At 41.8% G+C, this 22,457-nt stretch overlaps 6 protein-coding genes across 6 annotated transcripts; all 6 read left to right on the top strand.

Moving 5' to 3' along the window:
* Positions 1 to 31: 31 nt before the first annotated feature.
* Positions 32 to 923, top strand: BCR41DRAFT_340487 (DnaJ-domain-containing protein). The gene is made up of 2 exons (XM_022022192.1): positions 32 to 282; positions 368 to 923. The coding sequence occupies exons 1-2, from the start codon at positions 113 to 115 to the stop codon at positions 909 to 911; spliced, it is 714 nt and encodes a 237-aa protein (XP_021877811.1). The 5' UTR covers positions 32 to 112; the 3' UTR covers positions 912 to 923.
* Positions 924 to 1,485: 562 nt separating this feature from the next.
* BCR41DRAFT_311236 (endo-1,3(4)-beta-glucanase) lies at positions 1,486 to 3,978 on the top strand (the record flags this gene model as incomplete). Its single annotated transcript, XM_022021022.1, has 4 exons — positions 1,486 to 2,312; positions 2,434 to 3,000; positions 3,081 to 3,553; positions 3,695 to 3,978. The coding sequence occupies 4 exons, from the start codon at positions 1,486 to 1,488 to the stop codon at positions 3,976 to 3,978; spliced, it is 2,151 nt and encodes a 716-aa protein (XP_021877810.1).
* Positions 3,979 to 4,264: 286 nt separating this feature from the next.
* Positions 4,265 to 8,801, top strand: BCR41DRAFT_360480 (hypothetical protein). Its single transcript, XM_022025374.1, has 4 exons — positions 4,265 to 5,475; positions 5,683 to 6,219; positions 6,337 to 7,408; positions 7,532 to 8,801. The coding sequence occupies exons 1-4, from the start codon at positions 4,496 to 4,498 to the stop codon at positions 8,789 to 8,791; spliced, it is 3,849 nt and encodes a 1,282-aa protein (XP_021877809.1). The 5' UTR covers positions 4,265 to 4,495; the 3' UTR covers positions 8,792 to 8,801.
* Positions 8,802 to 10,367: 1,566 nt separating this feature from the next.
* BCR41DRAFT_389034 (acyl-CoA dehydrogenase/oxidase) lies at positions 10,368 to 13,074 on the top strand (the record flags this gene model as incomplete). Its single annotated transcript, XM_022028081.1, has 6 exons — positions 10,368 to 10,570; positions 10,693 to 10,828; positions 10,942 to 10,960; positions 11,103 to 11,507; positions 11,632 to 11,732; positions 11,845 to 13,074. Exons 1-6 carry the CDS (start codon positions 10,401 to 10,403, stop codon positions 13,072 to 13,074), a joined length of 2,061 nt encoding a protein of 686 aa, XP_021877808.1. The 5' UTR covers positions 10,368 to 10,400.
* A 2,986-nt stretch (positions 13,075 to 16,060) lies between these two features.
* Positions 16,061 to 17,843, top strand: BCR41DRAFT_360478 (hypothetical protein). The gene has a single exon (XM_022025373.1). It carries the CDS (start codon positions 16,128 to 16,130, stop codon positions 17,718 to 17,720), a length of 1,593 nt encoding a protein of 530 aa, XP_021877807.1. The 5' UTR covers positions 16,061 to 16,127; the 3' UTR covers positions 17,721 to 17,843.
* Positions 17,844 to 19,761: 1,918 nt separating this feature from the next.
* Positions 19,762 to 22,040, top strand: BCR41DRAFT_389032 (FAD-binding domain-domain-containing protein). Its single transcript, XM_022028080.1, has 2 exons — positions 19,762 to 20,885; positions 21,015 to 22,040. The coding sequence occupies exons 1-2, from the start codon at positions 19,792 to 19,794 to the stop codon at positions 21,961 to 21,963; spliced, it is 2,043 nt and encodes a 680-aa protein (XP_021877806.1). The 5' UTR covers positions 19,762 to 19,791; the 3' UTR covers positions 21,964 to 22,040.
* The last annotated feature ends 417 nt before the right edge of the window (positions 22,041 to 22,457 follow it).

Below are 22,457 nucleotides of genomic sequence, written 5' to 3'. Positions count from 1 at the left end.
ACGATGCAATTAAACTTTGTCAACATCAATCCATTACTACACTTTCTACCCTGAACGACATTGTAATATATTTAAACTATTGCCATTGTGACAAGAAGAAACGCGAGGAAGCATGGCCGACTTTGACATTGAACGGATGCTGGAAGTGGAAGCATCAGCTGTGCAAAAAGATGCAGAAGTAGAGCGTATTATGGCATGCTTCAAGCTAGACCCATATGACATCCTCGAACTGGACATGAATTGTGTTGAAAAAGACATCAAGATGGCATACCGCAGGAAATCGTAAGTCATGAAAGGGAAGAAAAAGAATCTTTGGGAGAAATGTAAAGTAAAGCTAGGTTTATTTATTTATTTTTTTGGGATATAGACTGATGATTCATCCTGACAAGGTCAAACATCCGAAAGCACAGGATGCTTTTGATCTACTCAAGAAGGCAGAAATGGATCTCATGGATCCAGGCAAACGTTCATTTTTAAACAGTATTATTGAGGAAGCCAAATACGAAGTCAAGAAAGCACAACCATTGAACATTGCACCGACAGATCCTTTTTTTACATCGCCCGTTTACAAGTCCCTGGTCAAACAAAAGACGAAGGATTTATTGATTGAGGCAGAATTACGCAAGCGCAAGCTGATTAAGAAGGAAATGGAAGCAGAGGGAGCTGAGGCAAGGAAACAGGATGAAGTTATTTCGGAACGGAAACGAAAGCAAGAAGCACAAAAGGTGTGGGAAGATTCTAGAGATGATCGTGTACAGGGTTGGAGGAATTTTCAGGCAGGGAAGACTGCAGGAGGTAAAATAAAGAGGAAGAAACCATCAACATTCAGACCTCCTAGGGCTGTTGCAGAAGAGTCAGCAGTACCTTATAATAAACGGCCAACTACATCATCGGCAACAGAGGGATTTTAGACTTTAAAACACTAAAAAAGAATAAAAAGAAATTTTGCGTTTTTTCTTTTTCCCTTTTTCCTCATACCGAAAAGATATATATTGACGCATTAAGACAACTGCACTCTTTCTGAACAAAGCACTCCCATTGCATTATTTTAGGCAAAAGCCTCTTCTTCACTCCTTTTGCACAAGGAAATACACCAAAGTACCCAAAGTAAAAGCATTGGTTAAACTACACAACCATCCCTCCAGCCATCTCTTCTTTCTCCTTCTTTCATGTCTCTCGCTTTGCTTCAAGAAAAGGAAGGGGCATTAATGACCATTGTCTCCAACAATGCGAAGCCTAACACTTATTCCACTTATTCTGGCAATAACTCTTATAGCTAGGTCAGCAGCCATTAGTATTATCATTAACCATCAAAGTCGGCCTCGAAAGAGAACAATTGTAAAAATGTTTGAACCTGCGGATGTTGGCCACAAAGAGCGGTCTCTGTCACAGATGACATTAAATCACGACGACTCAATCTTAAAGCCTATCAGTAAAGAGCCGCCATTACCAATGTTTGATCACCATGATCATGTGGTAGAGCCGATGCGAATCCAAGCAAAGGATAGAGCCAGATCGCTTCCTACAAACAAGTTTTATGGAAACCTGATGCTTGATGACTCGCACGCCCCGGTCTGGACACACCCGTATGGCTTACGATGGGATGGCGCTAGCCTTGGGCAGCAAGGTCTTGGTATCTCACATATCGATGATGATATGAAAGTATTTGGGCCCTCACAGGATTTTTCCAACCCGACCGAGGAAGGAGGGAACAATTGGGGAGATGATACATCTCCAGGGAGCTCCAAGTATTACCTCAACCCTTTCCTAGTCAGCATGGGGCTTTCTGCAGCAGAGTTTGATACAAATCACCAGATGAGTGTCGGAGACTTTGAAGAATTTGGATGCACCATGCTCTTATTCCCTGACAGCGAGGGAGCACAGGGGCGTCAAGAGAACCCAAGGTCTTTTATCCGGGTCCCTATTGTCAGGGGCATGGCCTTCATTACAGGAATATATCGTGATTTGACTCCACAGGTCTATTCCGAAACCTTAGTACGAACCTTGGAGCGCGATTTAAACCTGAGTTCTGATAGAGTAAATGAAGGCTGGGTTAAGTATAGATTCTTGATCGAAAATGGAGTCACCTGGTTGTTATATGCGAGACCACTAAGGGTGAAAGATGGTCCATTGCAGCTTGAAAAAAAGGAGCAAAGACGCGTTGTGTCCACCTCAGGGAAGTTTACAGGATTGATCCAGATTGCTAAATTACCAATTGGAAACGAAGTGGAAACGGAGCGTCTCTATGATCAAGCTGTTGGTGTTTATACCACCGGAGGACACCTCTCTGTCCTCCAGAAAAATCTGAAAAAGTAAAAAACAACTCTAGAGCATATAACATATATAGCTCATAGACATGCGCATCCTATATCGGTTTTGTCTTAACTTTTTTTTTTTTTTTTTTTTTTTTTTCACCATATTTCAACAATATAGTGATGCAGGCGGCTATAGGATCGATTGGAAGTTGGCTGGGGACATTAGTAAAAAGTTTATCCACTTCACGCTGCCACATCATCGAGAGATCCTCACAGATATCGCAGTTCCTACATCAGTGACGCTTCCATCCACGACCAAAGGTAAGATGGTGGCATACGAAGGACCTATCTGGTTTCTATATGAGCCTGAACGGCTCAAAGTTGGGCTCCTTCCTGAGAGTTGGTCAGAGGTTGTTACGTCAGAGCGATTAATCGAGATTCGACAGCAAGCAGAGAGAGACGCTGAGCTGGATTTCGATCTTGATGCGGATCTGGACTCAATGTATTTTTCGGGCAAGAGACTTGCCAAATTTGCGCTCCTAAGTTTGGTCGTAATTGATGTAATCGGGGACCGGAATGGACCCTTGTATGAGAAATGTCTTTGGAAACTCAAGAGGGCTTTTGAGCGGTTTTTGGACAATAAGCAACAGTATCGCTTGGTTTACGACAAAACCTGGCGAGGACTAATTAGTATACAGGGATTGGAGAAGGGCGCCTTGGCTGACTTTGGGAACAGTTGGTACAAGTAAGTAACTCAGATCTGTTTTATTGAACTTTGAGGTCTAAAGATTGACCATTGACGATGGTTATCCTCGTTTTTATTAGTGATCACCACTATCATTATGGCTACTTTATCCATACTGCTGCGATTATCCGTCACTTAGACCCTAAATGGAGAACCAGCGATGTCTCAGCATTCGTTAACAGCCTCGTACGCGACGTGGCAAATCCTTCCAAAGACGATCCTTACTTCCCTGTCTTCCGCTCCTTTGACTGGTTTATGGGCCACTCGTGGTCCCAAGGAATTTTCGTTTCATTGGATGGCAAAGACGAAGAATCGACGTCTGAAGACATCAACTTTTACTATGCCATGTCACTTTGGGGTAGAATGGATAATCAGCCCGAGCTGGAACGACTTGGTCAGTTGATGTTGACGATTGCGCGCAGGTCTATCCAAGCTTACTTTTTGTTGGAGAATGACAATATGAACCACCCAAGAGCCTTTATCGGCAACAAAGTGACTGGTATCCTTTTTGAAAACAAGGTTGACCACACAACCTACTTCTCATCACGCATTGGTAAATTATTTAACCCACTCATGGTTTTTAATATTCCTTCTTGCTGTCGGGATTGCTAAATATGAATCAGTTTCTCAAGATTGCTCATGGCTAAGGTTTATTAACTTTTCTATTTATTTAAAACATGTTTATGTTTTGCAGAGTGCATTCAAGGTATCCAAATGATTCCGGCTACACCGGCGTTACCACTCGTGCGCCGACGCAAGTTTGTACAAGAAGAATGGGAGAGTTTGTTGAAGTCCCGAGTCGGATATATTGAAGATGGTTGGAAGTCGATCTTGATGATGAATTATGCCACATTGGACAAGGAGGCGGCATGGCAATACTTTTCAGTCCGAGATGGTGGACGAATACCACTTGATGATGGTTTGACCCTGACATGGGCACTATTCTATGTTGCTTCAATGAATACTTGCTCAAAGTAGCCTATCAAACCACATTTTAAAGATAAACAACGTTTTGCCTTTAATATCCAACTCTCCTTACGTAGTCAACTTTTTTTGTGTCACCTGCCACCAGCTTCCATGACACTACGCAGGGGTTGTAATCAACTGCGGCGCCCCACCACATGTTTATATTTTTTAGATGGTGCTATCCATGAAATATAAACACTGAAGGCTCATGACAGTGTGACAACTTCCCAGAAAAAGCATTGTGTTGCTTCTCATGGATTTCAAATCTTTATTGTTTTTATTATTATCATTATTATTTTTTTCTTTGATTTAATGTTCTCTTTTCTTCCATTTCCAACATTCATCAATTTCTTCTTTATTCTCATCACTCCATTATAACAAACTTTTGCAGCCTCAGCTCGCCTTTTAATAACCCTTCTCTATTGTCTATTGGACCACACCTCCCGCATTTTCCTAATATTGATAGTTACGTTATTCGCCTTTTGCACCCCATTCTCTCTATCCTACCGTTCCCAGATACCCGCGAGTGATGAGCACAGCAAAGCCTGGTTTGACAGTTCCATACGTACCTCCAGACTCAGCTTCCACTTCTGCAAAACCTGCCCGCTCGCGAAAACAACGCTCCAGCAGCAATCATCCAAAGAAACTTGAAAAGAGTCCCTCCTTTAATTCAGATTTACACAATGGACTAAACTCAGCCAACGCTGGTACCAGCTCCTCCTCCACCGGCACTGGCGCCAATAACAACAATGCCTCTAACAGAACTACCTACAGTAATAACGGTAAAGGCGGTAGTGGCGGCAAGGGCAGCAGTAGCAATAAAGCCCGCCGTAATAGCACAACTGCCTCCGAAAATGATTCAGAGTCCACAGCGGCTTGTGTATCAAGTGCACCTGTCGAGCGTTCACGGGGATATCTCTCTCGAAGGGAGAACAACACTGGCGCGGCCTCCGACACCAGCTCTAGTAGGCCCACGGGATCAACTGGCCGACTTTTTGATCCTAAAAGAGACCCTATCCCGGTTGTGCCTTCTACCTCGACAACACAACAACAGCAACAGTCATTCACACGCTCTAATCCAGGTGACACCTATAATCATGATTTAGGTGCTCACAGGCGATCGAGTCATGGTTCGCAGAAGCAGCAGAAGCAGCAGAAGCAGCAGCAACAGCAGAGACAGCAACAGAACCATAGATTATATGATCCCAATCGGCCGCAGCCGCAGTCAGTGCGTCATGAAGGCGCCTCTGTATCATCTGCCTCTATTGCTCCGACGACGACGACCGCCGCAGTTATTCCTAATCAACCTTCAAAACAGAGTTCACCCTCAGCAACTACGCCTTCACATGTGGATGGTTTAGTCAAGTTGACTAGAGATATCCAGCAGCTGGAAAAGAAGATGATGGAGAAGCCTGCACGTCGGACTTTGGATAGTGACGATGACATGGACAGTAATAGTAGACAAAGCGGCCATTTGGCGTGGCATCAACGCATGGACAACTCCAAAAGGTACAATGTGATTTTCCAAAAGAAATTGTTGGGATGTCAACACAGCAAAAAAAGAGTGTTACTGTTAGGATGTATAAATGTTGGTGTCACAATAGGCGCGTGCAAGTGTGGTAACTTTATTGAATTATGCAAAACTCATCTTTTTTTTTTTTTTTTTTTTTTTTTTATTTATTTATTTATTTATATTTGTTTGTATTACTTTTCTAGACTAGCATCAAAATATCTCCAGTTAATACAGGCCGACTTCAAGTCATCGGTAAAGCATGACATTGATACTCGGTGCTGGAAACTCGCCATTTATCCGCTTATCGAGACCTTTCGTGTAGCATTAAGGAATTCCGATCATGCCAACCAATCGCTTTCCGAGTCGGATGAAGACCATAGTGAGACCATTCGACATTACTTTGCACAATTCATTACGTTCGCTCAAGAATTTTATGGGACTCTCAAGTCGACTCTTCAAAAGCTAGAAGCCAAGCATGCGACACCTAATGGCGGTCTTGCACAGACAGCATACGTCCCCCGATGGCATCGATGCATTGGCATCTTGGGCGACCTTGCACGTTACCGATGGTTGCACAAGTTGGATGATGATGCTTCGCCACCTACTAATTGGTTGATTGTGGCACGAAGATTGTACCGCGAAGCGATTGATGTTGGTCCTGGTAATGGCAAAATGTATAATCAGCTTGCACTCTTGGCAGGTTGCCGAGGATTAGAATCCTTGTATTACTATAGCAAGAGGTAAGTTATCCTGTTATCCTGAAAGCATCGTTGCTGGCGAAAATTAATCTAATAGGGGGAAATAAGTATTAATATCCTTTCCCTTGCGTCCATTAAAAAACATGATAATCACTTTAGTTTGACAGTTCGATCATCCTTTATGAACGCACGTGATACATTGACCTCGTTTTTTGCAGCAAATGAACAAATCAGACAACTTCAGGACTTGTCGTTGAAAAACAGCTCAAAAACTCGACAGGCTAGCCTCGTCAATACGACCTTCAAGGACTGTGAGGGCTCGTTCTTGTTACTTCACGCTATGCTCTTTGAGAAGATCAATCTCGATAACTTTGAAAGGAGACTTCGAAACTTTTCGAAACAATTGAAGGTCCTTCACACCCAGCACTCATTGCTTACGGACGATTCGAGTAAAGAACAGAGCTTGAAGGATTCTACTCGATCGACGCGATGGGATGGATTTTACTTCATGATGGCTGTTATCAATATTTCAGCTATTTACGAGTTCAACTGGAGCTCCTCGGCGATTGCAAAGTCCAACACTGCATTTGGCGCTTTAACGGATCATTTGGCAACAGTGGTAACCCTTCCATACTCATCCAAACTTCTTTTATTGACAATGGAACAAGCAATGCAACGTTACTTGACCAGCGTTGAAGAGTCCCAGAAGAAGGTGGCAACATTGTCTATTGAGGAGCAGCAAGGATGGCTTGTGTATTGCCATGTCGTCCTTTTATGGATGGCCAGCCGCCCCTTTGGATCTGGAAGCAACATGACTGATAATTGGGAGATGATGGTGAATCTCGAGACATTACCGACATTTTGGACAACATTGACGAAGTTTATGAACCATCACTGGAATAAAATGTCACCTTTTGAACAATCGGATATGCTTTCAGCATTATCTGAGGAAATGTCGAATCACACGGCGAGTTCAGAATTGGACCGAGAGGAAGCAACAGTGCAAGAGAAGCCGTTATTCAAGGTATCGCCACCTCCTCTTGGTCACGAATGGGAGTTGCGTGGACTCGCTTGGCTGCCCACTTGTCGTTTTGGAAAGCAGACGTTTGAGGGACCACAACCGGCCATGGATGACATGGAATTGAAAGGTGATAATCTCTGGAAGCAAGGATCGTTGACAACAGAACACTTGATCAAACGTCTTGTCGAATTAAGTCTTATTGCTGCAATGGTATAGTTAATAGAGCTTTTTTTTTTTTTTTTTTTTTTTTTCTTGTCATGGATGGATTTTGAATCAAGTTAAATTTTAACTTTTCTCACCTTTTTATTATTCCTATCATTCATTTCAATATAGCATATGGAGATTGTGGAGTTTGATTTCTGTGAGAATGCATTCAAGATCGGTGATGGATACACTACAAAGATCGAGGAATTTGAAGCAATGTCATCCACACTATCCAGCCGTCATAACGGCCGTAATGCTTTTAACGGGACGAGCACTGAGGACTATTCTACAGACGATAACATCATGTCATCGTCCCATGCTAGTATCAGCCATGATTCTGGGATCGAGGACGACGAAGGTGCATTGTTTTCTTCAGATGGCATGGATTATTCCACAGCAGAGATTATGGAACTCAAATCGAAGCGAGACCAACTCAAATCATTGCTGGGAGAGTCGAGTTTGAATGGAAGAGAAAATGCCAAGCTCGGGTCGCTGCAGCGTGATCATAGAGCTCGAAATTCACCTTTGGCTTCTGCATACGACAATCAAAGTAGAAGTCCCGGAAGAAAATCCAAGGGTACTGGTAGTGGACGAAGTGGATACGTGGATCGTCGGAACCCGACAGCAAGTGGCCAACATCGATCCTCGCAACAGCATCAGCGCAGAGCCATGGTTGCAGATAATGCGATATTGGTGATTGATACCAACTGTTTGGTGGCTGACTGGACGGTGATTCAACGTGTGATTTCTGCGGACCGATGGACGGTTATTATTCCTTTGGCAGTGATTACGGAACTGGATGGTCTCAAGAACAATCCTGCGCCACTTGGACCGGCAGCAGCAGCAGCATTGAATTATCTTGAAGGATGTCTAGCCATGCGACCCAAGCCACGTCGACTCAAGATCCAGACTAGCCGAGGCAACTACATGAACGACTTGAGTTTCCGAGTCGAGTCTTTTAATTTTGAGCAGCAGCAGCAACAACAACAGCAACAGCAACAACAACAGCAACAACAGCAACAGCAACAGCAGCAATATTCATCACAACATAGAAAAACAGGCTCCACCGCGGGTACTGTATCGACCTATGGCGATGATCGAGATGAGGAGGAGTACGATGGAGATGAAGAGATTATGCGTAATCACAATGTGGATGACTTCATCCTTGGGCTATGTTTCTGGCATCAGGAAAATAATGGATCGTCATTTTCATCCCTAGCTGGCTCACCCTCAGTTGGATCGCAGTCGAACAAGGGTTTGGGACAACAAAACCAAGGTTCTGGTATCTATTTGGTGACAGATGATCGTAACCTACGTGTTAAGGCTCGAGCTAGGAATGTAGAAGTGCTTGGAAAAGAAGATCTTTGCTGGATGACAATGAAGCCATAACTCTTTTACTGACAATAAAAAAAAAAAAAAAAAAAAAAAAAATTGAGACTTTTTTTTATTTTTCATTGTAAGGCGCAGTGATGATAGTTTGGGGGGGGGAGGGGGAGGAATTCTACTGTTTACTGTTTTATGATTGTTATTGATTGTTTCTATTATTCGATCAAGAATTTAGTCCTGTCCAAAACCCTGACCTCCGAGATACCCCTTAAACTTGTACAGTCAGCAGCAGCAGAGGTAGGAGTAGAAGTAGAGCTAGAGCTAGAGCTAGTGGTAGTGGTAGTAGAAGTGAGAGTGGGAGTGGTGATGGTGGTGGCAGTGATAGGCAGGACTTTAGGGGGAACACCTTCCTTCTGGAAGAAGACTTGATGATTCTTCCTTTGGATGATTCGATCCTGATCCAGATTATGGAAATAATACCGTGTAGGACGGTGATGATCGGATGGAATGGGACGAGGAGGATATTGGAAACTGTAGAACTCCATTGTTATTATTGCTGGCTTTTTTTTTTTTTTTTCCTTTTCTTTTCTTTTCTTTCTTGCCTCTTTATCTTCTTGTTGGCATTAAATCCTGTCCAAGATGTGGGCCTTGAATACTTGAGTAGGAGGGGAAAGCCTTGAGTTGTTGTATACTCGGAGGATGAAGAGGAAGAGATTAAAAAAGAAAAAAAAAAGAAAAAGGATGAAAGGGTTTTTATAAATATATTTTTTTGCTTCTTATCGTCAGCTTTGTTTTCTTTATTGTGATATTACTGACATACTGACATAGAAGAAGGTAGAAGAAGGAAGAACGGGGTCCCATCCTATCATCATTGTATCCATTGTAAATGACGTTTGATCCAAAAAAAAAAAAAAAAAAAAAAAAAAAAAAAAAAAAGAAGTAAACGACATGGTATTGTAGGTGTCAGTGTTGGTCACCTCTGTTTCACATGATTCTATAGTATAGTATAGTATAACAGATGAAGATGCAAGTAGATGAGGGGATGCCAGGTGCTTGAGGCGCAAAGATACCAGATGTTCGAGGTTCCCCAGTCTATGTAGGTGCGTGTGTGTGTATAAAGGTGAGTGGGGCATAGCCAGTTGAATTCATCAGATTCTGACACAGCAAAATTAAAAAAGAAAAACCGCCACTAACTAAGACAAATGAACTATCGTTTTTTTTTTTTTTTTTTTTTTTTCTTGACCGAGACTTTGTTGTTTGTGTTCAGTTTATGGATGAGTAAAGGTCATGGGATCATGAACCGAGATTAAAAGAGTGAAAGGCAGGCAGGACTGACAAAAGCTGGATTACATGAACGTCCTGGTTCAATTAACGCGATTTGATATTTGATAGGTTGGAATGAGGAATAGTTACATCCACCCGTTCAATTTTCCCCTTGACATCCATTGGGCAACCGAATCGTCCCATCATTGGAATAAACACACTCTAAACAAACGGACCTCTCCAACTCTGTCGTTATTCGTGAGCCGAAAAAAATAGTTCCCATTCATTTCTCTCCTCTTTCCCTCCATCATTTGCTTTCATTCCTTTCATTCATCAGTTCTCATTCCTCTTCAGCACTTTTTTTTTTTTTTTTTTCCTCCTCTAGACACCTTGACACTAGAGAAATATCATGACAGAAGACTCACAAAATAAAAAGGATCTGGCCCATGCCAGGACAAAGACGTCGTTCGATGTCACCAACATGACCAATTTCCTCTATAATGGGCCCTCGAATGTGGAGCATCGTCGATATATTATTGATCTCATTGCTCGTGAGCCCATCTTCAACAAGGATGATTGGTATTTTTACTCTGCTGACACCCGTTGAATAAAAGAAAAAAAGTTTTTTTTTTTTTTTTTTTTTTTTTTTTTAAAAATCAAGCTAACAGCAACATTTATAAATATGTTTGTGTTTTCCTCAGGGCATGGTTGAATCATACGGATGCTGTCAAGCGTGGCATTGCCATGTCGGCTCGACTAGCTGAGATTATGTTGGAAAATGATCTAAACCACCTTGACTTTGCGACAGTCGTTGAGGCCATTGACGACCCGCTTCCAGTAAGTCGTATTTAAAAAAATGAAAAGTAAAAAAACTTTGACCTGTGGGGAAATGTGGAGAAAAAAGTCTAATTGAATAAAATTAAATCTTCTTTTATTTATGCTATTGCAAGATTCTTCTACACAACGGAGGTAAAAAAAAAAAAAAAAAAAAAAAAAAAATTCGTCATTGACAGAATTCTTACAATGTAGCTCATTCTTGTGAAGAAAGCATCTTGATATTCATTCCTTTATCTTTTGTTATTTTATTTTATTTATTTTTTTAAAAAATAAGCCTTTATCCCTGTAATCGATGCTCAAGGAACTGACGAACAGATTGAAAAATGGGTTGTTCCTGCTCAAAAGTACCAGATCATTGGGTGCTATGCCCAGACAGAGCTTGGTCATGGTTCAAACCTCTCCAACCTTGAAACCACAGCCACGTTCATTAAGGAGACGGACGAATGGGAGATCAACAGCACCACCTTCACAGCCGCCAAATGGTGGATTGGTGGATTAGGTACCATCTGCACCCATGCAGTTGTCCAGGCCAAATTGATCATTGATGGCAAAGATTATGGTGCTCATGTCTTTGTAGTCCCTATTCGATCCTTGGAGGACCACAAACCTTTCCCGGGCATTGAGGTCGGAGATATTGGTCCTAAAGCCTATGGAGGCTTTAACAAAATGGATAATGGATGTAAGCTGTAGGATTCATATAAAGCACACATATTAACTGAATGAGAAGAGAAAGGACGAGCACCCGAGAAGTTTAATATTGACTGACTACTATCTTTTTAATTTTATTTCCAACCTCGTTATAGTTGCTCGCTTCAACAAGTATCGCATTCCACGCGAGAATATGCTGATGCGATTCTCCAAAGTCTCCAGAGATGGTGTGTTTACGAAACCACCTCATGATAAGGTAAAAGCCCCTTTTTAAGTGATACTTTTTCAAATCTTTTGTAACCATATACTCCCATTTGGCTTACATCCTTTTTTTTTTTTTTTTTTTTTTTTTCTCCCTTCTCTTTTAGCTGTCATATGGCTCCATGGTTTTGTTGCGATCTGTCCTGATTCGCCAGATGGCCTTGTACCTATCACGTGCCACTACAATCTCTACGCGTTATCTGACTGTGCGTCGTCAGTTCAACAATCCTACGAGCCGAAACGACGCAGAGTTGAATCCTGGCCTTGAGACTCAGGTGATCAACTATCCCATGGTCCAGAACCGTCTCTTCCCCATGATTGCTCAAGCCTATGCGCTCTACGCTGCAGGATCGGTCATGATGAATATGTACATCAATCTAATGACCAGCCTATCGAGTGGCAAGGTTGATGCACTGGCCGAAGTCCATGCTACATCCTCTGCATTGAAATCCTACTGCACTACCATTGGAGCAACGGGCGCAGAGGAATGCCGAAAGTTGCTAGGTGGACATGGGTATTCATATTTTACAGGTCTGGCGCACATGTTTGCAGAGATTGTGCCCTCTAATACGTATGAGGGGGACAACTACGTGCTAACGCAGCAAATGGCCCGATACCTGCTGAAGGAACTCAAGAGAGCCAGATCAGATCCTGACAAGGTGACGCCATTCTCAAAGTATCTGCTCTTGACGCTAGATGGTGAACGGTTCTCGAGATCTTCATGCTCTGTCATCAGACCTGAGGATTGGCTTAAACCGGAGATACAGATCGCAGCCCTTGAGCACCGCTGTGCACGATTGGCGATGGAACTTTACGATGCAGTTGAGGCGAGCCACGGTAATAAGAAAACATGGTCGGACCACAATATTGAATGCTACAGGGTATCACATGCCCATGCGCAATATGTCATGGTTCTCTGGTTCTTACAAGCGATCGAGGAAGCTCTCGATCCCGAGGCCGACGAGGATTGTCGAGCCAAGCCCGAGACGGCCAAGGTGTTGATGAAGCTCTCGCACCTGCACGCGTTGCATACCATTCAAACGAATCTGGCAGATTTTGTGGAGGATGGTTACTTCTCACCAGCTCAATGCCAATCACTTCGAGCACAAGTGAAAGTGCTGGTAGCAAGTTTAGCAGATGATGCTGTAGGTCTAGTGGACGCGTTTTATCATCCGGATTATCTGTTGGCATCCGCATTGGGTGCGTCGGATGGTGATGCATACAAACGACTGTGGGATAAAGCTCAGTCTGAGCCTTTGAATCGACAAGAGGTCTGCGATGGATACAAGGAGTATATCCGACCCATGTTGAAGAAGCATGGTGACATCAAGCTCTAGAAAAAAAAAAAAAAAAAAAAAAAAAAGGGAAAAAACAGATGGTGCAGTTGGAAGAAGCGTTACCATAGATTTTAATTAAACTAAAAATGGGCTTTACTCCTGTTTGTTTTTGTACGTGTCATGGAGCATGGTGCTTATCGATGATGTGCAGGATTTTTTCATAGAGATCTGTAGGAATATCATGTTTTTCCAATATATATATATATATTTTTTATTCTTTGTAAGAGAATGAAGGAATGCTGTGGTTTCGTGTAATGTCGTTGCCTTGTCAGCTCAGCCTTCCACGCGGCATTTTTTTACCAATGGTTAAAAAAAAAAAAAAAAAAAAAAAAAAAAAAAGAAAACAATTGAGAGCCAATGCCACGCATGACACAAGAGCAAAGTTTTTTTTACGGGTGTGTAACGAGAATTGGTGCGGGCGGGACAGACAAAATGTCAGAATGGAACCAGTGACCAATGACTCCGTATGCGATCCAGCCAATCAAAAGATCATTCCCTATCTCTATCCATAGTAAACATTCAAAGTCTTTTTTGAACACGGATACAATCGAGTATTGAATAGAAACACTTACACATGTATTATATAAATATACGCATAAGCATATTACTCCAAATGTCTTCACAACTAGACGGAACTAATATACAACAGCAATGAAGACGTTATGGAGGGAGAGAGAAATCTAGGCAAAAAAAAAGGATACCTACGATCAATCTACGGGAAGGAAGAATGTTTTCTTGGCCCCTCTCCCCACCTGCGTCCCTCCCCCTTCGTTGCAACAAGACATCATTTATAATCCATCATAAAGAACATGTTAGACTATATCTGTGGGTCATACAGTAGGAAGAATAAACGTGTTAATTTGATTATGTCCTTTGTCCTCCCTTCTGTCCCTTTTGTCATGGTGTCACAGTGTCACAGCCGCTGTCATATGAAAATTTGATAGCATGGCATGAGTTTGAGCACTGACAACAAAGACAAGAAAAAAGCGCTGTGGACAAAGGGGGGAGAAAACAGAATCGGCAAATGCTAACCACATGTCCAGCAAAGGCAAAAAAGGAGATATCCGTAATGGGAAGGGGCAGAGAGAGAGGATATGAGGGAGACGTCGTCGCGAAAGTTTGTATCTGAGCGTATCTACTCATCCTTTACCATCTACGAAATTCATTTTTTTTTTTTTATCCTTCCCTTTCTACTCCTTTTTTTTTTTTTTTTTTTTTTTTGGATATGGCTTTCATTTTAATTAACATGTTAGTCATTAATCAAAGCACACTAAAAAAAAAAAAAAAAAAAAAAAAAAAAACGTCGTCCTTTCTCTTTCATTCATCTTTTTCGATCGGTTCGATCTCTCTTTGTCTTTTTTCTTTTCTTTTCTTTGTGCATGGACTGTACAACGAGATGAAACTAGACCAAGACATGGAATAAAATAAAATAAAATAAAATAAAGAAATAGCAGCAATAGAATAAAAAATAAGATAGTGATAAAGTCAAGAATGCATTGGACAGTGAAATAAAGGAGAAGAAACCGTGCACTGGCTAGTGAAGCAAGGGATTGCCATGCGAGACAAGACATACAAGAGGCAGTATTTTATTTGTGGTGGAACTTGTTTACTTTAAGGCAGAAGAACAAGTAAAGAGATATACATGTATGTACAAGATATAAATGCAAATAAATATCATTTATTTTGTTAGTAGGCTGCAAGGCTTTTTTGAAATGGATAGAGTTGTTTGGGATAGAAGGATTCATGATGACTTTTTTCTATCAAATGCCTCTCTTTCCCCGAGATCCTCCTCTTGTCTCTTTGTTTTTTTTTCTTTCTTTTCTTATCCATGAATGTTGAATGCAATGCAATGATCAAAAGAAAAAAAAAAAGTGTTCCCTACCCTCCTTGCTTTGATGATGTCTCAATGTCAATGGTCCCTTGCTTGGTCCTTTCTCCTTTCTCATCCCATCCTTCACCCCTTCCTTTGACACCACAGGGGTGACGAGCCATAAAAGATAAATTCGATAATTCGATTGGATTGTTCGCTGTCACGTTTGAAGTCAAGATAGATTCATGTATATAAATATATATACTTTCTGTATGTATAAATGTAATCATTGATAGATAGCATTCAAAATAAAACAAAATAAAATAAAATAAAAAAAAAAAAAGCTGTATTAGTTTTTAAATGGACTGATCACTTTCGCTTTCTCAGCTGTAATTTGTTATTTGTTATTTTGTTATCGGTCTTTTCTGCCACAAGGGTCCATGATTCCCGAGAGGGCGCATTAAAATACAATGTTCCAACTCTGTTTGTTAGTGGCACAAATATCTCTTTATCAAATCGCCCCATTTCCACTTTCATCCTGACATTTCACCGCGGATTGTATTTCCAACGAATATAAATACCTTCCATCCTCCCAATCTCCTCTTTCTCAATTGTTTCTCTTTCTTGGTTTCCTTTGCGCTTCCAGGATTTTCTTTTTTTTCCTTATTCTTCTCTCGCTCTCTTTCTCTCTCACTCTTTACCTTTCGTTGGTGCTCTTCACTCTTTCTCTCTGCCTCTCGCTTTTCCTCCCTCTCCTCCTCCTCCCTTCCTCCTTCCTTCTCCTCTTCCTACTCTACCTCTTCCTACCCTCCTACTCTACCTCTTCTCGCTCCTCCTCTTCCTCTTCTTACCTTCCTCTTCCTCTTCCTCTTCCTTCCTTCCTCCTTCCTCCTACCTCTCCCCCTTCCTGTCTGACCATCTTTGGTCCTTTTAAATCCTTTTCCTACACACACCTACAAACCATCCTTGAGACTTTATCAAGAAACACAACTTTGATCCTGTACTCAATCCATCTACCGATCCATCTACCTTCTTTCCTCTCAAATTTAGTCATCCATTCATATCTATACCGTTTCGTCTTTGTCTTCACCGACTTTTTATTCTCTTCAAGTTTTAATAATAAACCTGGAAGCGCAAAAACCGTTTTTCTTTTTATTGTCTTCCAATTTTTTTTTTTTTTTTTTATCTCTCTACTTTTTTTCCTCTTTATCTTTCAAGTACTATTCGGTTTCTCTGTCAATCAATGCACTCGTCTCTTGTTGTTGACTTAGACATGAATCCTCCTCCGTCCTGGTCAAAGCCAGCCTCGGCTCTGGGGCTATCGAGTAATCTGAACCACCTACCGCAATCACAGCAAGTCCGTCAGCTCCAGGAGCAAATTCAACAACATCGGAGATTACAGCGTCAGCAGTCTCAGGGATACGGCTATGGCTTAAGAAAAAAGAGCAGTCAGGCTAACGGTGACAGTAACATGGACAACAATGGCAGCTTCGCACGAGGCAACACTGCCAGCACTAACCAAGATCGTCCCAGTATGTTTCAGCAACCATCATTCGGAGGAGGCCATCAACATATCAACATCAAAAACACTGATGACATGATCAGTGACGAGGACATTGATGAAGACGAGATGGACGAAGAGGATGATAAAAAGTCCGAAGATCGCAACCAAGCCCAAGACAGTGGCGGAATGATGGGTCTGCATCATCATAGGAGCCTCTCCAATTCTCAGGTCACTCAGGGTTTTGTTATCCCTTCAGGCTTCACCGGCTTTGCTCCTTCCTCCCCTTTATCGCCTTCATCGCCTGGATCAATTACTTCAGACACCAGTCCTATGACTTCTTCCATGCTTTCGCCTGGTCTATTGGCTTCGAGCACTGCTGGATACTCTCACCATCAGCACTCACATGGTCGTACAGGCGGTAATGGTGGTAACAACAACAACAACAACAACAACAATACCAGCATCCATGGAATTGAAACCTCGCTTGCGTCTCTTGCCTCACTTTCCGTGATGCCTTCTTCCTCCCCGTCACCTTCCGGATCATCTTCTTCAGCTGCCATGCCCATGGCCATGCCCGGGGCTACCCGTGGCCGCCCTGCGTTTTCCTCTCATTATTCCGGACCTTCAGCTACCACTCCAACGACACCCTCCTTCCAACCTCAAAGCCTTCCGATGATGTATCAACACCATTCCTCCGGATTTATCCCCACCTCTACCGCCCAAACCCCTTCATTCAACGCGATCTCCTCCGCGATCACTCAGCACTTCCAGAGACAGCAGCAGCAGCAACAGCAACAGTTGACTTCTGCTGCCATGTCTTCCTCGTTGCCTGCAAATAGCAGTTACAACCAATTTCAGCCCCAATCCTCACCTTCGCAGCAGTCGCAGCCACAGGAGGCTCAACCCCAAAACTCTCCCAGGACGCGGAGCAAAAGTTTGACCATCCCTGCTCCTCGGATCATCCCTCCAGCACGTGCTCTCCCGCCTCGAGCGCCTCAAACTTCGGCTCCACGCAAGTATCATGGTCGTCAGACACGTAAGGTTCCCTCGGTTGTGCCTACACCAAAGGAGCCTGTGGACCCGACACGCCGTGTGGCTCACATCATCTCGGAACAGAAGAGACGAGAGAAGATCAACGGCGGATTTGATGAACTCAAGAGTGTTATTCCCGAATGCGCCCAAAACACCGATTCCAAGGCGACGATCCTTCGAAAAGCCGTTGATTACATCGTGGCATTGGAAGAAGAACTTCGAAAGTATGTTGACTTGTACCAGATGGAAGCAGGCAGCAACCCGGAATCCTCTTTAGAAGATCATGAACGTGAACGTTAGGTTCTTTTCTTCTCCTTCTTCTTTCTTTTCCCCACCTCTTGGTTGAAGTATTTGAGAGTTTCTTTTTTCTTTTTCTTCCTTTTTTAGGAATACCCAACGTTTATCGAAGATTGAATATTCACCCAAAAAAAAAAAAAAAAAAAAAAAAAAGTATCAAAAGATTACTTTGTAGTTCAAATGGGAGGAACAAATTTAGCTTTTAGGCGTCATTTTGAATGACGTACAAATAAATAGCAATGCCCCAGATAATTGTCAAGTCGAAAAAAAAAAAAAAAAAAAAAAAAAAAAAAAAAGAACAATAGGTTTTTAGTAATACACCTCAAGAAGCGCTTGATATTCATGTATATTTTGTACTACTTTATATTTTATATATTTATATTTATGTTTACATCAATGTCTGTATTGACCGTTAAGGGATATATTGAGCGAATTTAAGCCTTCGGTGTCATGGGTGTTGTTGTTGCAAGCCTTTTTTTTTTTACTTTTATTGACTGTCAGGGGTACATGCATCCTCTGCGCCACGACTAAATTGTATTTGTTGTGTGTCCAGAATACACGTAATGTCTTTTTTCAATTCACCTAAAAATAAATAAATAAATAATATATAATGATAATAATAATAATAATAATAATAATAATAATAATACAAGTATAAATATATATAATGCAGGAACTGAAATTGGTTATCATGAAGAATTCTCTGCCTTTTTTTTTTTTTACCTACAAACAAAACCTGAATCTCGAATGACGATTGCAATGCGTTCATAGATTATACATTTTCCCAAATGACACGTGAAGGATAGTGACAAAAAAAAAAAAAAAAAAGAGGCGGTTGGCATTAAAATATATAACTGTCGATACAAATTCCGTGCTTTAGTTGGGGATGGAAAAAAAAATGCTGTCGTAACAAGAAAGGAATAGAGCGCATAGTTCATAAACCATGTATGTACATTGGTAATGTGGGGGATACTCATAAAGATCAAGTATTATATGAAAAGGCCGAAAGAAGGAGGAGTTACACAGTAAGAGAGTATATAGAACACGGGGCAGTAAAATGGTCATCACTAATACAATAAGTCTTAAACTTGCAGAGACAGAGCTCTTGATAGAAACCCCCCCCCCAAATGCAACACGAATGATTCAACGCCAAAATATATATGTGGTTCGGATTTCGTCTGGTCAAATTGCAATACAATCATGTGCACAAGGGAAACCGTGGCAAAGGACATCAATCACTGTTACTGCAGCTGCGCCAGACAGAAGTTTACTATCCCTGTATAGATTACTCTTGGTATGATGCCACAATATATATCATGGCTACCAACAAATCTCAAAAAAAAAAAAAAAAAAAAAAAAAAAAAAACGTCCACATTTATCTTTCGCGACGCGTTTTTTTTTTTTTTTTTTTTTTTTTTTTAGTCATAGTCATCTCTATGTCGCATATCCTAATGTTTACATATCCAAGTCATCCTAATGTATTCACCAACAATGAAAGAATTAAAGGCAAACTTGGGATGTACAGGTGCAAGATCGTCTACAAGACTGTGCTCCAGCCTTGGGTGGAGTGGCCTGCGTCATTGCTTGAAATGGCTTAAAGAAAAGGGAAGCCTAGAACAAATGCAGCATCCTTTAGTTCAATGATTTTACAACATGTGATATAGTCGTTGAGCTACACATCCTAACCTGTCCCATAATGTCATACCATATCAAGAGCAACACGGACAGCTTACCATAGTAATATTTCCTAGGCACAGTCTAGCAGGTACGAGCAGAGAGGGAAATGTCGCGTCTTTGATCGGAATTTCACACCGGCCTAGAAGTTACTTCAAATGTTCGTAATGCTAAAAATATACGAACGGTGTATAGACCCCCGTTTTAATTTTTACTCTCTACAAATAGTTCAACATCAACACCACCCATTCTTTCCATTGCTCCATGTCACTGCCCTAACAAGAATAAGTGATCTTGCTTCTTTGTCATGGCATATTCACTCGCTCCTATGACATTCCCTCCACAGCCCTCTCTCCTTACTTCTTTTTTTTTTTTTTTCTTCATACACACATTCTGATCAATGTCGACAATCGTCAAGAGACTCATCTCAGCTGCACATGTCGCCATATTCACCTACGGCTTTCTGCTCCAGCGTAACGATAGCGAACTTTCTAATATCAATGCAATTGGTTTCTCCATCTACTGCTCCCGAGGAGCAGCGCTCTGTCTGGCCTTTGACATGGCCATAATCATGCTCCTAGTCTGTCGCAAGTTGCTCTCCTATATTGCACGGATCGTCTTTGCGTTCAATATCGGCCATGGCACAATCTCCGAGGGAAGCAACTCCAGCCTGACTTATTACCACAGGTTCCTCGCCTATCACATCCTTGTATTTTTGACGATCCATCTATTAGGGCATTGCGTCAACTTTTATCGACTTGAACAATTGGGCCGCGGTAGTGCCATGTCATATCATTTTGGGACCTGGGCAGGAGTGACTGGATACTGGATGCTCCTCTTACTCGGCATCATGTTCATCACAGCCCATCAAAAGATTCGAAAGAGGAACTATGAAGTCTTTTGGTATACTCATCATTTGGCTCTTTTGGTCATGGCCTTCTACACATTTCATGGCTACGGATGTTTTGTAAAGACAAATGACGGTGAATGTCGTGGCTACAACTCTTGGAAATACATTGTGCTCGCCTCTATTATTTACGTGATCGAACGTCTACTCCGGACCTTTGAATCTTTTCAGCCCATTGTTTTGTCATCCGCCATTGCTCATCCTGGAGGTGCCATCGAGCTCAATTTTAAGCAACCTTCCCTTCATTATCGTCCAGGACAGCATGTTTACCTCAATATACCCCGGCTGTCCAAATTTGAATGGCATCCGTTTACGATCACATCATCACCGTTCGAACAGTATATATCATTGGATATTCGACAGGACGGTGACTGGACAAGGAACCTTGCAAGATTATTGGGATATGGACCAGAAACACCGCGGATAGAGCAGATACAGGTTGTTCGGGATCGTTCATTACTGCCTCTCATCAAGGTTGATGGTCCATATGGAGGGCCTAAAGATGATGTTTTGGATTTTGATCATGCGGTGCTCATTGGGACAGGGAACGGAATTACGACCTTTTCGGGTATCCTTCGACATATTTGGTAAAGAACTTTTTTTTTTTTTTTTTTTTTTTTGGTTCCTTTCACTCGATTTGTATATAATTGACCAGCTTTAAAAAAAAAAAAAAAAAAAAAAAAAACGATAATTAATTTTGTACAACCCAATTATAGGTTTCGGCATCAAGAGACGCAGAGCTCAAGACTTGAAACATTAGATCTATATTGGGTGTCGCGCGACGCCAACAAGCTTGAATGGTTTCAGTCACTGTTCTCAATGGAGAAAACCATGGAGCTCTTCAGGACAGGGTTGATCCGCATTCATATATATTTCACATCAGAAACAGCTTATTCATCGTCATCGTCATCGCCATCGCCATCAGCCCTTTGTAACAATCTATCTCCTAGACGGAGCTCCAGTATTGGGATTAAAAGATCTCAGCAGAATGATGAAGCTATTAGACGGGAAAATAAACGCACACAAAACCCTCTACCTCCAGCTATCGAAACAACAACAACAACAGAGTCTATAGGGCTGGCTTCTGGAAGTGGGCGACGACGATATTCTGAAGATGATGATGAACATGAGGAACATGAGGAATTATTGTCGCCTTTGGATCGTTATGGCGGTGGTGATTCGGCATTAGAATCGGGCTTGCTTATCTCCTTACAATCGATCTCTTCGCCTTCCATAAACCCACAGCCCACATCCCATTCTAGTACAGCAACAGCAGCAGCAGCGGCAGTAGCACGGGCAGCAGAAAATATAGAACAGGGTGATGACGCCATTATAGGCCCTAACAATATACATTTTGGACGCCCTGATTTTGCAACTCTATTTGAAGACATGAAGAGCAGGCTCCTGTTTCAGGAAGAGGAGAGTAATGGTGAAGGCAACGACAGCGAGAATGACGGCGATGGTAATCAGGATATTGGACAACAGCAACAACGACAACAACGACAACAAGGACGAAGACGACAACGACAGCAATCTTCTTCTGCAGGAAAGATTATTAGAGTCGGTGTCTTCTATTGTGGATCGCCTGGCTTGGGAAGAACCTTGGCGCACGAATGTAGCCGTAGTAGCGATTCGCGTATCAAATTTGTCTTTTCCGGGCAATGATGATTTGGCTAGTTATAGAATAATGAATATAAACAATGGAGCTATAGATTTTTTAAAATATCTGATTTGACAATCCTGCGCTTCGCTGTTATTTGATAACCCTTTTTTTTTTTTTTTCTTATTGACAAGGATCCTCAGGGTTGTTATTTGACAATCCTTTCTGTTGCCATACCTCAACGACGCGACTTTATAACAATTTGACTTTGACAAGGATTTGTACGGATAACGTGCCTTCGTCTGTTTTCAGAACAGATTTGTTCCAGATTTTCCTCAATTTGCAAATAAAGAGGCTCTCCGCAATAGCTGGCTATGAGAACCTAACTCCATTCCAACCTCTTTAACTGACACTTATCATATGGTGTGACGTACATTCCAGATTTTGTGACAGACGAAGGAAGAAGGTACTGATGGGCGCGTTCGATCGGACCATTTGAATGACATACTAATTCATACCATTCATATCTTGGAGACACCTATTTGGGACAACTCATTTA

This window comes from Lobosporangium transversale (genome assembly GCF_002105155.1).
Source record: "Lobosporangium transversale strain NRRL 3116 chromosome Unknown BCR41scaffold_43, whole genome shotgun sequence".
Classification (NCBI taxonomy): Eukaryota; Fungi; Mortierellomycota; class Mortierellomycetes; order Mortierellales; family Mortierellaceae; genus Lobosporangium; species Lobosporangium transversale.
The sequence above is the reverse complement of the archived record's forward strand: the minus strand, read 5'-3'. Positions and strand labels throughout refer to the sequence as shown.